The sequence below is a fragment of the Eptatretus burgeri genome, chromosome 4 (assembly GCF_056783735.1).
Source record: "Eptatretus burgeri isolate ZD-2024b chromosome 4, Ebu_testis_v1, whole genome shotgun sequence".
Taxonomy (NCBI): domain Eukaryota; kingdom Metazoa; phylum Chordata; class Myxini; order Myxiniformes; family Myxinidae; genus Eptatretus; species Eptatretus burgeri.
The window spans coordinates 132377539-132395547 of record NC_140964.1 but is presented as its reverse complement, the minus strand read 5'-3'; the positions used below and the strand labels follow the sequence as shown (position 1 = coordinate 132395547).

General features: G+C 45.1%; 1 protein-coding gene across 1 annotated transcript; it reads left to right on the top strand.

Annotated features, from left to right (window-relative positions):
• The first annotated feature begins 13836 nt into the window (after positions 1 to 13836).
• Positions 13837 to 17213, top strand: LOC147029144 (uncharacterized). Its single transcript, XM_085876302.1, has one exon. It carries the CDS (start codon positions 13938 to 13940, stop codon positions 15054 to 15056), a length of 1119 nt encoding a protein of 372 aa, XP_085732428.1. The 5' UTR covers positions 13837 to 13937; the 3' UTR covers positions 15057 to 17213.
• The last annotated feature ends 796 nt before the right edge of the window (positions 17214 to 18009 follow it).

Genomic DNA, 18009 nt, shown 5'->3' with positions numbered 1-18009 from the left:
TTCGGGACCCCCAATCTTTGATAGGAGGGAAACCACGGGGAAACATCCCTGGGTCAGATTGCGGGAGAGTGTGTCGGAGTGGTGCTGAGGTGTCGTCCACCAGACGGCGGTCTCCTTGGGTTAACCTGAGGCGGTCCCTTCGGGTGGGTGCCTGGAATGTCCTATCCCTAAGAGAGGATGATCACCTGTGTCTGTTATCATCTGAGCTCAAGCGTTTGGACATCGGAATTGCAGCTCTCTCTGAGGTTCGGAGACACGATTGCGGAGAGATAATGGTGGGTGGTTACACCTACTATTGGTCTGGTCGCTCTGATGGTTACCATACCCAAGGTGTTGCTGTAGCTGTGTCCAATAAGCTGACCCCAATGATAATTGAGGTAACACCGGTCAACGAGCGTATTATGAGATTAAGGATTCGTCACTCCTTAGGTGTCATTTCCCTGGTCTCTGTTTATGCTCCGACTGAGGCGAGTGATCTCACCGTGAAGGATGCATTCTACGCCACACTCGAGTCTGTGGTTGATCAGTGCCCCAGACGAGATACACTTCTAGTCTTGGGGGATTTCAATGCATCGACTGGAACTGATAGGGACGGTTATGAGGTGTGTGTTGGTCCCCATGGGTCAGGAACTATGAACCAGAATGGCACTAAGTTCCTTGACTTTGCAAGAAGTCATGGACTTAGGGTGGCTGGTTCATGGTTTCAGCGCCCACAAGCTCATCGCTGGACTTGGTATTCCAACGCTGGCGGTGTGGCAAAGGAGATTGACCATGTCCTCATTGACGGTCGTTGGAGGTGAGGATGTTGAGGTCGTGGAGAACTTATTTCCAGAACTGCAGGGTCTACTGGAGTGCTCAGTTCCTCAATACTGACCACAGGCTTGTTGTAGCAACTCTATAGCTGCACCTTAAATCCTGGAGAATGGTACCATCCCAGCCGAGGCTGGATGTTGCCAAGCTCAGGGATGAGAGAGCAGCTGAGGAGTTTGCGAACAGGCTGAGTGGACACTTGGGGGGTCTGGGTACTTTGGGGGGTCCTGAAGAGTTGTGGAGCGCCTTCAAGACCACCGTCCTTGATGTTGCCGGTGGATGCCTTGGAGCTCACCGCAAGGCAAAGAAGAATTTTGTTTCTCAAGGGACACTGGATACCATTGACCAGAGTCGCAGGGCCAGGCTGAATGGCAGAGCTGAGCTGTTCAGGGAGCTGAGGCGTAAAACTGTACGTGCACTGAGGGTGGACAAGGAGGCCTATGTGCGAGGAATCTGTGAGGGGGTAGAGCATCACCTGTGGACAGGTGATTCTCGTCCCGCTTACAGGGGAATTCGCGCATTACGTTCATCTAAGCCCATCCCTCGGAGCACTGCAGTAAGAGCAGAGAGTGGTAGGCTCTTGACAGAGGAGTCTGAAGTGAAGCCCCGCTGGGCCGGTTACTTTGAGCGGTTGTACCAGGCTGATCCCCCAACTGTCGAGTTGGACGTCAAGGGTGTTACAATCCCTGTTGCTGACCCTCGAATCAACTGTGGTACACCTACGCTTGTGGAAACACGGGCTGCGGTGAACCAGTTGAAACGGGGCAAAGCTCCAGGGATCTGTGGCATCCATGCTGAACTTCTCAAGGCTGGGGGAAATGCTGCACTCGTGTCGTTGAATGCAGTTTTGTGCTCTGCCTGGAACACAGGCATCATCCCAACTGACTGGAAGAGGGGCCTTGTTGTCCCTCTTTGGAAAGGGAAGGGTGATCGCCAAGACTGCAACAACTACCGAGGGGTGACGCTGCTCTCAGTGCCGGGCAAGGTCTTTGCTCGGATAATTCTCGATAGGGTTCACCACCATCTGCTTGAGCACCAGCGTCCAGAGCAGTCAGGCTTTACACCAAAGAGGTCAACGATTGACCGTATCCTTGCACTTCGTGTCCTCACCCAACGCAGACGAGAGTTTCGGCAGGGGCTGCTTGCAGCCTATGTTGATCTCTGAAAAGCGTTCGATTCAGTGAATCGGGATGTCCTCTGGAGGATTCTTGGTCTTCGTGGGGTGCCACCAAAACTGATCGATCTGATGTCTGAACTCTACTCTGGTACTGAGTGTGCTGTGAAGTGTGGTGGTACCATCTCTGACTTATTTCCAGTTGTTACTGGAGTTCGTCAGGGATGTGTACTTGCCCCCACACTTTTCAGCACTTGTATGGACTGGATTCTAGGGAGGATGTCGGAGAGATCAAGTTGCGGTGCGTCATTTGGGAATGTCAAGATCTCGGACCTTGACTTTGCAGATGATGCAGTCATCTTTGCGGAGACTTTAGACATCCTCTTGGGGGCCCTCGGGGTGCTGAATGAGGAGTCGGAGCCGTTGGGATTACGGGTTTCTTGGGTCAAAACTAAGATCCAGGCTTTCGGTGACATCTTGGATGCTGCTGTCCTGTCTGTGTCTGTTTGTGGTGAGGATGTTGAGGTCGTGGAGAGATTCACTTACCTTGGCAGTGATATTCATTTCTCTGCTGGCTGCGAGTCAGAGGTCAATAGACGTCTGGGTCGGGCCTGGGGAGTCATGGATTCACTGGATCATGGGGTGTGGCGCTGCCAGTACCTGTGCGGGAGGGCAAAAGTCCGAGTCTTCAGGTCCTTGGTACTTCCAGTCTTTCTCTACGGGTGCGAGACTTGGACTCTGACCAAGGATCTGAGACGGAGACTTAATTCCTTCAGTACCAGGTCTCTTCGGAGAATCCTTGGCTATCGCTGGTCGGATTTTGTGTCCAACGAGCGGTTGCTGAGAGAGACTCGGATGAGATTTGTTACCTGCATAGTCCGTGAGCGTCAGTTGCGGCTGTATGGACATGTGGCTCGTTTTCCTGACTCTGATCCTGCTCACCAGATTCTCTCAGCGAGGGAGTCTCATGAGTGGAGGAGGCCAGTGGGTCGACCACGTGCCTCATGGTTGCAACAGGTTGACCATCATCTCAAGGAGATGGGGATGGGCCTGGCATCTGCCTGGGGGATGGCCAGACGGAGGCCCCTGGAGTACCGGCGGAAAGTGGACGCAGCGACGTGCTGTTCTGGCACATGCTCCCATACCTGACCTGACCTGATGATCTCCACATTTGAATGGGCAGCCATTTTCCCCCGTAACATCCCCACACATGGAGTACTGTCATACAATTGTGGTTTTGCAAAACCACATGCCTCTTCGACAATGGCACCCAACATACAGTGATCCCCAGGCTGTTATTTCGTAAGTCTTTGTGCAATCAGATCTTACCCTCATGTCCAGTGGGTTCACGGGACGAAGTGCGTCGCATGGGTCTTTTTGCTAAGTCGAATTGTATCTCCATCTTCTCTAAAATCCTGATTTCCATTCCAACCATTTCCTTTTATCCATGATACAAATCAAATTGAGCAAGCAAGCAAACACACACAATATGAATAACAAGCACCCGCACAGCCTCCCGTGAGCAAATCACAAGAAGAAGAAAGACTCTGCCTGGCGCGCGCATGGAACGCCCTCTCCTTCAAGTCTGCATGCCAATTGACAACGGCATCTCATATTGCTCACCACACAGGGAAAAGCCATGAATGATACGGGGAAAAGCCAAAAACGTTCACAGCACCAACCACATCTTGCCGGGGATGCCTCGGATGGGCACACTGGATGAGGGTCGTATGAATCCCATTGCCAGAACACAGGATGGGCAGCGAGGGACGGGGGTCACGGGAAGAGCGGTCCGGGACTTCGGTGCAGAGCTCCGGGCCGTGCCGTGCTGGATGTGCAAATGAGAACGCTTCTGGCCCAAGGAGGATGGCAAGTTGTGGGTGGAACTGCTATTGCCCAACAGGGAAGCGCAATTTGGGTCACGGCACGTCGCTTCGGGTTGTTACCCCACCCTTAATCTGGGTCTTATGAAAGGTAGATCGTGAAGCCATCCACCCTCTTTATTTGCCTGCCTGCCTCGCCCTCTTTTTCACCTGCCTGCGTCTCCCTCTTTTTCACCTGCCTGCCTTGCCCTCATTTTTGCCTGCCTGCCTCCTCCTCATTTTTTTTACCTCTCTGCTCCACCCTCTTCTTCAATGCTCCTCGTCTGCCCCTCGCTGGATCCACACTTGTGGTTGGTGTGTAACTGACGTTCTTTTCCACGAGCCCTGTCAAAGTGACTAAGCAGAAGATAACGCGCCGACTCTTGAAGTGGGAACTCTCAAGCGGAGCGTCCCACGGAGGTACATGCTCCACTCACAGACCAATGCAACTCGAGGCAAGGGATCTTTTGCCTCATGCATCTTCTCTCCCGTCTCTGTTTCCACCCCTCTATCTCATCCCCTTTGGACGCACAAAAGAGCATCCCACTGATTCGCAATCACAGTTTCCTCTGGAACGACACCGCAACCCCCATATTCCATCACACGACACCTCCCACTCCCACAACTTTGTCAGCAGTATTTCTCCCTCCTCCCACCCCGAAGCATACTGGGTTGCGTTAGTCGGCCGACCGTGCCAGGTATTGCGAGGCTGTTCGTCCTCATCTACTCTCCTTCTTTCTGGCTATCTGATCTTCCTCGAGTATGTGTGTGTGTGTGATGGCGTCCCTCGTCGCATAAGTTAAGATTGCATAAGTTCAGTTCTCATGGGATAAGTCTGCTCTGTGTCTGCTTTTGTAAATTGCTTGCCTTTTGTCGCGCGCCAATAATTCCTTGCTGTCCCTGCTGTGCATAATCAAAAACCCATTAACTGTGCCACATACCTTTCCTCGCTTAATTGTGAATAAATGTTCACAGCTTGTTTTCAACTTTTTCTTCATTGGTCCAGTGTGGTTCATATCTGAGCCCAGCCAGACGTTATCCCCCAACGATCTGTTTTTCTTGCCAGTACGTCCATGGGCAGTTTCACTCGGCTGCAACTGATCTGGAAAGGTGATCTGGTTTGAACAATGTGCACCGAGGGTGTGTCCCCCGGTGATTAGAAAATGTGACTATTAGGGAACCGGCATTCATCAGACGGAGGTCCCAAAGTCACATGGTCGAGTTATTGGCATTAACAGTCGATTTACGACCCTCTACGTCATGAAGTTATTCATGTGTGACGGCCTGCGATTCTCGAGATTCTCTTGGGAACCTGAGGTAGCTTCCCCCCCCCCCCCTCGTCTTCTCTGCCCCGACCCCAGGTCCACAACAGCACTCCAAGATATAACTGGCCTCGGGGTGAATTATGGTTGTCGTGGTTCTTCTGGGGTGATTAAAAAAAGGGTCTTTATGGGATTGATTGGCCATGGTGATTCAGTGGCTCATACCTGGACTGCAATCACACATCAGTCTCTTCAGCCTTACTTGTATTTGACATATTTGGCAATTGGTGGTATTCTGGGTCAATTTGGACTTTCACTCCAAACAGTATCACAGCAGTGATGCATAATTTGGTGGGGAAGACCTCAAAACGCTCCACCGTTACTGTCATATTGAGACGTCTCGCCAGATTCCAATGGGGACGAGGACACAACCATAACAATAGAAACACATTCATGTTGCATAACATAAGGCTTGTCTCCCTGGCAGGTCATCGGTGGAATGGACAGCTTCTTGGAATGGCTCCAAACACAAGGCCTGAGAACAGAAACAGCCCAAGCAGTGATCAATGTGCTTGGAATTGAGACTCGGAAGGTGCTTCGAGCTTGTACAGACTCCGAATCATTGCGAACAGAGCTCCTCTCTCTCGCTAAAGAGAAATTTCAATTTGCAATGTATGCTGACTTCTGCAAATTTGTGAAATCTTTTTTGAAGCCGCAGGTTGTGCGGCTCGCGGGCTCTCCTCTGTTGGGAAGTCTGTTCGTTAACTTGGAGAATGTTGTTCGAGAACTTTCCAGTTTCTGTCAAAACTTCATTGGATTCCAAAATATGCAGCTGGAAAACGTTCCTGGCTTCATTGGAATTGGTTTCAGTGATGTCTGCAACCTCCACCGTCAGGATGATGGATCAACACCCAAGTCTGGTAATGTCACTATTTTATACTCCCTGCATGTCAATAAATACCTTGATCTTCCATCAATCTTTTTAGTTTTTGTAACTTGTACAATCTCCTTTGGAACAATTTAGTATTGTTGAACATGAATGTGGACTTGAATGTTGGTGCTGCTGAAGCAGTGTCCATGGCCATTGTGCACAATCCTGGACGGGTCACCACTCCGACACAGGATACCAGCAAGCTGGCACTCATTTTGCCAACCTCGGAAAGATGATGGGCAGAGTCAACCCCACCTGGCATGCATTGAACAGCTGAGTGGGATTTGAACTCAGGATCCTCGGATCCCATACCGACCACCCCAATCATTAAGCCAACACCAGGCATATCAATTGACATGAAAATTCACAATTGTCAGAGTGGTGATGGGAATATACGTTTTAACTTTCAACCTGATCGGACACATGGTTTGGCTGCCAGAATTTTATTATTATTTATTTTTGAATGTTGGTTTTTTTTGGTTTTTTTTTTACAACATGGCTCACTTTAGCATGGTTGGGTTTGAGGGTAGAGAAAGAGCAGCTGAAATTGGAATCCCATCGATGTTCCTCCTGATGACTTTGTGCTTGATTTTTGCTCTTTCGGGTTCCTTTTGATGACTCCAATGCAGTACTTTAAATGCAGGATTTGATCTTCGATTTGATTTGAACTTAATTTATTTTATTCCCATTCTGAATTCAATTGAATAAAAATAAACGTCATGGGTCATTGTAAAATGTCAGGTCAAAGTGGGAAGTCTTGACATCCGATCATTATTGCCAGCAGTTATAAAGTGGTAGTTCTGGTTATATGTTATTAATGATGTAACACACCAGTCCATGAACATAACACAAAATTCACGAAACAAATAAACAGAAAACAAGTCCTGGCGAGGGTCTGCAATCTCCAATTGCCCGTCTTCATGTTAATCGAAACCGCTGAGCTCTGTCTGTGATGAGGATTGGGACTTAAGGCATTGTCTCATGAATGAGGAATTCCCAGGAAGACTGATTCATCAGCTCACGTTGATTAAATCTCTGCCTTTTGTAGATGCCGCATGTCGCGACAACCGATCAGACGGTTTGATGAGATCCTCAGATCAGCCCCTGCACAGGCCGTCCGCAATACACGTTACACGTTGTCGTCTCAGCTCATGCTGGTGCACCAAAAAGATAGCGAACTTAACTGTCTCGAGGAAGTAAAAGTCGTAACAACATTGACAAGACCCCAAAACATGATAAAACTCATAAAATGGGGATTTTTTTTTTTAACAACTCGGTCTTTGTTCCAAAAAGAAGAATCCATATAAAACTGAAAATTTTTATTGAAATCAAAATCAAGGTCTGAGTTTTATTTTATGTCATTTTATTTGAAAATCACGACAATGGCAAAGCTCTGATGAGAGCAAACACACAGAAGGTGTAACAAGGAGAGCAGGAGACAGAGAGGACAGAAGAGGGAAGCAGAAAACAGTAGGGAATAGACACATGAGGAAATCTGTGGAAGGGAGCAGGATGGGGTGGGGAACATGGGGTAAACAAGATGGAAGGAGAGCAGTGAATATCAACGATGTGGATTAATGGGGGTAGAAAAGATCATGGTTATGGATGAGGGAAGATGAGAGATGATCGTGAACAGCTGTTTTGAAGACCTGGAGGGGAAAGTGGGATTGAAGAGTGTGTGGGAGTTTGTTCCAAAGGCGGGGGAAAAAGAGGAATGAAAGAATAAAGGTGAGCAGTGATTCGTGATTTTGGAAGTTCTACCAGAAAGGGGTTGCTGCTGGAACTTGAACACCCTGCGGAGTTGTAAACTAAACTTTAGCAACTGCAGTTTGAACATCTACCCTCTCAGTGCAGTGTTGGCTTAAATGTCGACTTGTGCGCAGGTGAAGGTGATCTGGAAGAGGGAACAAGTTTCCAAATGGACATTCCTCAAAACCTTTTGAACTCATCTGTTACGATTAAAGAGTCAAACGATGCATCAATGCAAGAATCCAGCAGTGCTTCTCTTCTTGTACCAGGTTTGTATCACATAACAGAAAGTGCTGTGTGATGTTGAGAAATGTCTTTTGTTTCATGTTCTGTGTCAGGCACATCTTGCATTATGGCAGGAAAGTTGTTCAAAGTTTGTGGGGAAAATAATTCCATTTTGGCTCCAGCTGGAACATTTGCTCCTCAATGTTATAAAGTTTTGTTTGCATTGCAGTCCAGATTCCTCATACATCCTCTTCTTCCTTCTCTTTCATCCTATTACCCCAAATTCTCTTTCCTCCCTCCCCCATTCCCTCAACCCTGCTCCTAATTTACCCATTCCCTTAAATATATATTTCATCACCACTTTTTGTGAAAATGGCAAAAGTTCAGATGTCCCCTTTTTTTTTTTTTTTTTTTTTTTTTTTATACAACTTGCAGTCATGATTTCCTTGGCGAATGACTTTCTGAAGGACAACAAGAAACACGAGGACAAAATTGTTTGATCTCTTTGAAGGGAATTGGTTTTAAAGCTCTCATTCAGCACACTTCAACATTTTAACATTTATATTGTTTTTGCAGTTTCCCAGTTTAATTCCATGATGATGTGCGGTACCCACGAGCTGAGTCCCAGATGCTTCAGCACAGTTGGCCAAGTTTAAAGGGCCAGCGACCTTATTTTGGTCTTTTCTGAAACTATCATGAAAGCCGGTCAAAAATGACGAGATGGAATTATTTTATTTTAAACGAGTGAGGTACCTGTGCTCTGCAAGGGAGGGACTGGACAGCCAGTTGACGAAAGACTTGGCAAAAAAAAAATGACGAAACTACAAATGCTGAATCCAGGAATGTCACTGATAGGAATTCCTCAAATTTTTCTCATTCTGCTTTAAACTCAAACTCTCTATATTTTCATTCAAACAGCCACATAACATGACACCATTAATTTAACAAAATACTGTTTCGAAGGCAAATGCCACTCTGACGTTATATCCTGATTGAGAGGATCTTCGTACAGATCAAAACTCAAAATCGTCATTGTATTGAGGTATTCATAAATACTCCCACCCACGTGAGAACACCGGCTGGGACTCCAAAATGTTCCACAGAAGGTTTGGCGGGGCTATCCCTAAAACTGAGGGAGTAGTTCGGGGACAGACAGACAGACAGACAGACAGACACTCCTGCTTTGTTACATAGATAATCGGAGATTATAAGATATGATGTTTTGAAGCAAGAAGCATTATTTTAAGATACAACATGTACAAATGTGAATCCATTTGCTTTGTCGTCTGGGACGTTTCATTTTAACAGTACAGCGTCGTGAGTGTCCCAAAATCTGAAGCCTTGGCCGAGCGCCAGATGTACTTCTATCTTCTTCATTTATGAGACATCATACAGACTCAAATTAGCTCGTTTTGTGAGACAGTGTGGCTGAGAAACCTTCTTCAGCATTGAGAGATGGAGCAAAAACGAGACACAGGTTGACACCTTATCAAGTTGCGGATTGATTCGGAAGAAACTTGTTCGACAAGTTGGGTGTGTGACTGTGACAATTTGGTTTGATTTTGGTGAAGATCCAAATCTGCATTCAGACCAGAATTTTTTTTCATCAATTTGTTTATATTATTCTGGCACAGCCAAAGAGTTTAGTTGTTCTGTTGTTCCGATTTACTCTTGCAGATGAGGCAAACTCAAAATTGGCAAGACAAGACAACATAAAAACATCTTTCGCAACACAGATGACATCGGCAAAAGGTGAAGGAACAATTTTAGAATTACTTGACAAAGACAACTCAGAGAAAGAGGGATTCAGAAGAGCCAATGAGGGTTCACTGAAAAAGTGTGCACAAGATGCCTGAGTTGCACAGCCCTGATGGATGCATCTCTGAAAGGGGAAGGGATGACACAGGCTATTATTTACTTTTCGCATGCATGATGCATATATATTTATTTTATTTATAATTTTTTGCAAATCCTGTTTTTGTATGAGTTCCATATGAGGAGTGATACACACTGTGAAATGATTTTCTCCTGATTTAGGAATAGCAACCCAAAACGAGGAGATGCAGTTTGACCAATGGTAAATAAGTCTCACAAAAATATAGGATCATAAACGTATCTCTCAGGAATGAGAAACGTTTGGGCATTTACAATTAGTCGAGAGATGACTTTTTAATTTTTTTATTTGGATGCATTGTGAGCACTTTAAACATGATTTTATCGTCGGTGTTAAGAAATGACACAGGCTGTCAATTTGAATCTGCTGCAAATCCCCTTCCTTGGGGAGGAGACACAACATGACAACCCTCAAGGTTGGTGAAATTAACCTTGAACTCTGCTGAAAAAAAAAAAACTCAATAAATGCAGGTCCCAGAATATCCCAGAATCCTTCCCATAATCCAAAAGAATTTCCAGATTCTTGTTGACATTTCAGTGTGTCTGCTTGAAAAGAACATCAAACCAGATGTAATGTTCCTTGCATACAATATACAATATTGTTGGCAGAAAGTATGAATTTGGTGTTATATTGTGGAGATCCACCACTTTCAAAGATTTAAAGACAAAACCTGTTTGTATAATTTTTGCTAAACCAGTCTGAAGGTGTTTTAAAAATGTACATCTTGTAAAAGTTTGACATCAACAGTCCAAGATGCACTTTTACAGAAATGAAAGGATCACCTCAATGCAAATCTAACCCTTGATACTCTCCAAAATAGAAATGTCTTTTTCTGATTTCCAAATTATAAAATGGGTAAATTTGCAAGGAAAGGTCAAAATCTTCTGAATCAGTTTTGCCATGTCCGAACTGTCACCAGGTTACATCTCGAGATGATTCAACTCAAACGACGAATAATTTTCAATTTCACACTGCACATGAAAAGGCAGAAACTCTGTATTTGCTTCGAAATCTTGTGTTCCAAACCCATCGCTTTCTGTAACCCATCTCATCCAGTCGCACCGAGCTGTTGCTGAACTCTGTATCCATTTCTCCCAACAAGGTGGGGAGCTTGCTGTCAAACCTCGACTCAGATTCTGCAACCTGTCCAGACTGCATGAGCCCACGTTTCGTAAAAACCTGCTCTGCTGCTCTTGCTCACCCTCTCTCTGTTATGTTCACCCTCTTATTTATTCATGGTCATCTGCAATCTGCTTGTAAATCAGCAAACATTACCGCTCTGCAGAAAAAAAAGGTGCAAAAACAGATCCCTGCAACGACAGACGGAGCAGCCTTCTCCCAATCATCAACAAGGTTATGAAATCCATCATCACTTCAGACATTAAATCTTTCCTCCTCTCCAATGGCTTGATTTCAAATAATCAATTTCGATTCAGACCACATCACTCTTCTCTGGATATACTGCTTCTGCTCTCCCAACAATGGATGGAGATCCTCAATGTCAGACATGAAATCAGAGCCATCTCCCTCGACATATCACGTGCTTTCGATGGGGTCTGGCACCCTTCCCTGCTCACCAAACTCTCTTCCTGTGGTTTCCACGGCCATCTCCACTCATGGCTCGCAAGACTTCCTCTCCTGTCACAGCCAACGTGTGGCCTGAAATGGAGTTCTCTCATCCCCTCTTCCTGTCCAGGTTGGAGTTCCTCAAGGCAGCGTTCTGGGGCCTGTTCTTTTTCGAATTTTCAGCAATGATCTCTCTGACTCCGGAAAACCGTCTTTATGTCTTTGCTGATTTGTGATGACTCCACCCTCTGCCGTATCATCTGTCATCCCTCAGATCGGCAAGCAGCAGCCTCTTCACAATCTGCAGATCGGGATAAAATCACCAGCTGGTCCAACATGTGGAACACGTCTTTCAATCCTGACAAATCTCACACTCTCACAATGTCTCTCCAAAAGGACCATCTGGAACCCCCCCCCCCATCTACTTTCTGAACAATCCTGCAGAGGAAGTCCTTTCATTCAAGCTTTTGGGTCTCACTATCTGCCATTATCTTTCATGGGAAAGCCACATTTCCAAACTGGCCTCCGAAGCCAATCCCTGACCGAGCATCCTCAATCGTGCAAAGTCCTTCCTTGGCACACCTGAGCTCCTGACCACAACCAAAGCTTTCGTCTGCAGCCTGATGGAGTTATGCAATCCCCTATGGGTTGTGCTCCTGCCTCTCAGCTTTCCCGGATTCATGCCGTGGAAACCAAGGCATGTCGGATCATCGGTATATCCCATGATGAGGCTGAGTCTTTCAGTCTCTCACTGTCTCACCGCAGGCATTTTGGGGGAATTTGTCTTCCACAATCTCCTGCTTTGTCTGTGATATGTCCCCCCCCCACCAAATTTCCGCAGGGTGCGCAAGGTCTCCCAGCAACTCCCTGATTGAAAAACTCTCAATATTAAGAATCACTGCTTTCCTTCCTGAAAGTCCCTGTCATGTCCATCTTGTTTCCACTGTGAACCCAGCCCAATCCCTCTCCCAGAGATTGCATGTATTTTCCTCACCATTTTGTCCTTCCTTCTCCCACCCCTCTTGTCTCCTGCTCCCTTTGTTGTACATTCAGTGTGTTACCTTTCATGTGAGACTCGACATTGCACACAAAAAAACAAGTATGCTCGAAATTGTACAAGGTTTGTCCGAAATACCTGAGTGTGGATCGGGGTGACAAAATGTTTGCTTTTGTGTTCAAAACGTGTTGCAGAGCACTGTTGTGAAACAAAAGTGATGGCGAGATCTTGTGGTTGTCTGCCACAATTGAGAGGATGATCACATGAAAGAAATCGCCGTTGCTCAAAACGAACACCATCTCTTCCCACCTACCGGCACATGCACACAGACAATTTGAGCGGTGAATCAAACATCCCCTGCTATTTCCTGGCAGTTATGCAAGAACACCTGTAAATAATTATGATCATCACATTTCCACAAATCAGATGAACCACCATCTACATGTGGTGGAGAGAAAGTGCACCATAAAATCCTCCGAGAGGATTTGACAGAGGATGGTAAAACTTTTAGGGTCCCCCCACCCCTTCACGATCCTCCAGCAACTATCACCCCCAACAATACCCAACACCCCCTCTCTGCCTCAGCACCACGACCCCCTCCATGCGGGCCAGACATTGACATCAACATCTCATGGACATGGCACGGATACAAATTGTGTCTGGGGAAAGTATCAAGCAGAACAATCCCAGAACATACAAGTCTGTCGGCGACAGTTTAGCAAAGCATGTCACCCATTTTATCTGTCCTGTCGAGTGATAAGGGGTATTTCTGCTTGATTTAATACATTAACCGATTTATCACTGAACACAAAATCCCTCCCTTCTCAACCGTCAATTGAACCTTAAGCAAAACCGACCCAGCTGCCGTTAACGTGACCAACAATTTGATATTTTTAACAGCTCCATCTTCACGTCCGCATTATTGCTCTGAAACTGTCACACAAGACTTGAAACGATTCGGCTCCATAATTCCCCTGAAAGGGATTCCATCAATAATTTTGTCTCCAATCGTTTTTTCACTAACCTACATATCAGTTTCAATATTCTGAGAACCTTCAGAGTTCCTGATAATGGTGGAACCGGTATCCGAATCTGAGCTCGAGATGCATTGTTTCTCTTTGTGAAGTAGTCATTTGGATGAAGGCGGCGTACAGATGTGACGTCACTGTGAAAATTGAAAATCGACACTCAGGATTTTTCAGACTTTTAATGATTTGAATCTTTTTTGCCAATCACAAAGTGAGGGAGAAGAACTTTCATGATGATTCATGCAGGAATAATATGGTTCGAGCCTGAAGGACTTGGTCACTCATCACATGGGGAGTGGGTGTCTGTAGTTTATGAATTTTTACAAATGGTGTGTAATATTTTGACAAAAAAACTGCACAATGACTTGTTCTTCTTTTTGTTTTTGCAGAACAATCAAGATGTCGAAATGGACAAATTACCTCCTGGTGCGGCTTGGCAGGGAAGAAGTCTTTTTTGAAGAAACATTTGCGAGGTCAAGACTCACCACCCTTAAAATCCATGTGGATATCTGGTCCTCGCAACACAAAGCTTAATATGAAACACAAACCTGTTCTCGAAAGGAGAACACATCCCAAGTATAATGTGAGCACGATGGATTTTGCAACAACAGGTGACCTCAAAAAACCTGCAAATGGAGACAACAACCAACGAGAGCATCCTTTCAAATGCGACATTTGTGATGAGGATTTCATTTCTCAAGAGAACTTGAATGGCCATCGGACCACCCATGCAGGAGAACACCCACACAAATGTTCTGTCTGTGGTAAAGGTTTTCTTTATAAATACCTTTTAAAAACACATTTGAAGATCCACACAGGAGAGCATCCTTTCAAATGCTCCACGTGTCATAAATGTTTCTCTCAAAAAGGCCATTTGAATATCCATATGAGGATCCATACAGGAGAACGTCCTTACAAATGCTTTATGTGTGATAAATGTTTCTCTCATAAAATCGGTTTGAAGAGCCATATGAGGATCCATACAGGAGAGCATCCTTTCAAATGCTCCACGTGTCATAAATGTTTCTCTCAAAAAGGCCATTTGAATATCCATATGAGGATCCACACAGGAGAGCGTCCTCACAAATGCTCTATATGTGATAAATGTTTCTCTCGAAAAGACTGCTTAAATGTCCATATGAGGATCCACACAGGAGAGCGTCCTTACAAATGCTCCACTTGTGATGAAGCTTTCTCTCATAAAGACAGTTTGAAAGTGCATATGAGGATCCACACAGGAGAGCGTCCTTACAAATGCTTCATATGTGATAAATGTTTCTCTCATAAAAACAGCTTTAAAAGACATATGAGGATCCACAGAGGAGAGCGTCCTTACAAATGCTCCACTTGTGAGAAATGTTTCTCTCATAAAGGCGGCTTGAATCGCCATATGTGGATCCACACAGGAGAGCGTCCTTACAAATGCTTCATATGTGATAAATGTTTCTCTCATAAAGACAGCTTTAAAAGACATATGAGGATCCACACAAGAGAGCGTCCTTACAAATGCTACACGTGTGATCAAAGTTTCTCTCAAAATTTCCATTTTGAAAAGCATTTGAGGAAACATACAGAAATACGACAAAAGAAAGGTGACACACCAACTGTACATGGATGATTTAAACTCTTCAGTCCGAATGATAAGAAATTTGTTGATCAACTTAAATGAGTAAACACTACTTGGAGGACATCCGAATGGAGTTTGGTCTTGACATTTGTGCCAAGTGCACATTTGTACAAGGAAAAACAATAAGAACAGACAACATCTCTATCGATGAAAGCAATATAACACTTGAATGAGAAAATGAAGTCTCCTCCAAATTCCTTGGAATAGAAGAAGGCCCCCCAAGATACAACACAAAAAAATGCGTCAAATAAGCAGCCAAGAATACCGACGCAGAATAAGACATTCTGAAGTCATCCCTCTCTCCAAATGAACTGAACCAAAGTGAAAATCCAACTTGCAGTTCTGATATTCCAATGTCGTGAAATTATAAACTGGCCACATCTGGAGATCAACAATTTAGAAACAAAAAGAAGGAAACTTACTGAAGAAGGTGGCATCATCAGCAAAGACAAGCCAAGACATCAATTCAATTTTCCACATCGTCAGGATTGTTGATGAAGATGAGGAATGAAACGGGGCTCGGAGCCTTAGTGCACTCAGAGCTTGACAAGGAGAGGATCCTGTTGATTGGCTTTCAGTGCAGCTTGAGCTTTGTGCTTCGGATCATTGTCCTGCGAAAATGTGAATCTCATACGAGTTGGAGATTCATGGCTGACTCAAGCAGGTTTTCATTCAGCATTCTCCTGGACTTTGCACCGTCCATTGTTCCTTCTATCCTGATGAGTTTGGCAGTCCCTGCTGATGAAAATAAGCCCCACAACATGATTCTCTGGCCTGTTGTTGGCTTTGCAGTTAAGGTGGTTGACTTGGGATCTTCAGGTCCTGAGTTTGAGCTCTTGTAACCGTTGAATTAATGCAAGATGGGGTTGACTCAGCCTGTCATCCTTCAAAGGTTGGTGAAATGAGTAGCAACACACTGAGGTCATAACCATTCGGGGTAACCTGTGTCAGAGTGGTGACCTGTCCAAGACTGTACTCCTTGCCAATTAAACTGCCTTGGCAGCCCGATGTGCCTTCATGGCACGAAAGGAATGGTGTTATTATTTTAACATGGTGCTGCCACCACCGTGACTGACAGTGGGGATGGTATTGACTGGGTGATGTGTCGTGTTCGGTTTATGCCAGATATAACGCTTTGAATTTCGACCAAAAAGTTTCAATTTTTGTCTCCTCTCACCACAAAACCTTTCTCCACATGCATGCAGTCTCACGAAGATGGTTTTTTGCAAACTCCAGACGAGCTTTTCGATGTCTTTTTCAGTGATGGCTTTTTTCTTGCCACTTGTCCCTCGATGACATATTTGTGAAGGGAACGCGATATTGTTGATTGATGAACACTGACCCCGATCTCACACAAGGAGCCTTGCTGATCTATCAAAGTCATTGTTGGATATACAGGGACATCCCAGAACAGTTTCCTGCTTGCCTGGCTGCTGAGTTCGGATGAGCGATGGGATTTGGGAAGAGTTCGGGTGGTGTGATACGTCTTCCCCTTCTTCAGTATGGATTTCACCGTACTCAAAGGGCTAACGAGTGACCAAATGAGTTGCACTGCAATAGATTCCTTGGATATGTGGAGGAGCTTCATTTTTGAACCAGTGATAACATTCAGGTTAAACCGATTACACTTATTTTGTAACCTTTCAAACAATTAATTTTCCCCAAAAGTGATTTTGGGTTAATTCGGCAAAGGGTCTGAATATTATGCAACTGAAAATCGTTAGATTTTCTTTTATTTTTTTGTGTGCATTGTCGAGGCGTGAACACACAGAATGTACAAGAATGGGAACAAGAGAGGAGAGGACAAAAGAGTGGGGAACAGAGATATTAGATCTGTGGAAGGGAGAATGATGGGGTGGGGAACACGGGTTAAACAAGATGGACACCACAGGGACTTTCAGGACCTTAAACGACGGGGAAAAAGCTGGGAATTTGAAGGAGGTGGGTTTGGGGTGGATTAACGGGGGTAGATAATTATCGTGGTTTTGGATGGGGGAAGATAAGAGGTGGTGGTAAACAATTGTTTTGAAGACCTCTCGGGAAGAGTGTGATTAAAGAGTGTGTGTGAGTTTATTCCAAAGGCGGTTAAAAACACAGGAATGATAGAGTGAAGGTGAGCAGGAGATTCGTGATTTTGGTAATTTTACTAGAAAGGGATTACTGGCGAACCTTGGGGGGGGGATTGGGGCTGGACATTTCGCAGACAGAGTAGAGGAGGCGAAACCGGAGAGCAGATGGTAGAAGACAGAAAGACCCCCAACATATCTGCTGTGAGAGAGAGAGACCTGTGCGAATATATGTTTTAATTGAACTTGCAATGAAGTAAAATGCTCATTTGCCTTTGCGAATGTATTCAAATTTAAAAAATACACACTGAGAAAAGCAAGGAGGGAGGTTTGTTCATGGTGTGCACATTCTTTCCGTCGAAAATCCTTTTGCAGACCTCATCTCTGCTCCGTTAGACCAAACATGCCCTGGCCAAAGGGTCACATTCTCTTCACTTCCTCATCCAGGCTATTTGGAGTGAGGCTCAGATCAGGAGCCATTCTTCATGCTGTGTTTGTGATTTCAACTCTGAAAAACCCATCTGTACTTACTCAAAGCTTCTTTGTTTCTTTCATTGATTAATTAGTTTTCTTGGAAATGTTGCTTGTGGAGGAAACCGCATCTTGTGAAAATTACATATTTTCACGTTTGTAATCTTATGTGAAGTGAGAGACTGCTTGGAATTCGCAACAGATTATGTTTCCACGCACGTGTGTGTTCCTTCTGTTTCATTCTTCAATAAACAACCTCAACTGAGATTTTCAAGTCTTCTGTTTCAAGGTGTTCCAAAACTTCCTCGACAGACCCAAAGACTCAGCCTCATCGTGGGAGATACCAATGATCCTGAATGCCTTGGTTTGTACAGCGTGAAGCTGAAAAAGGTGAGGGGTTGGAGCAC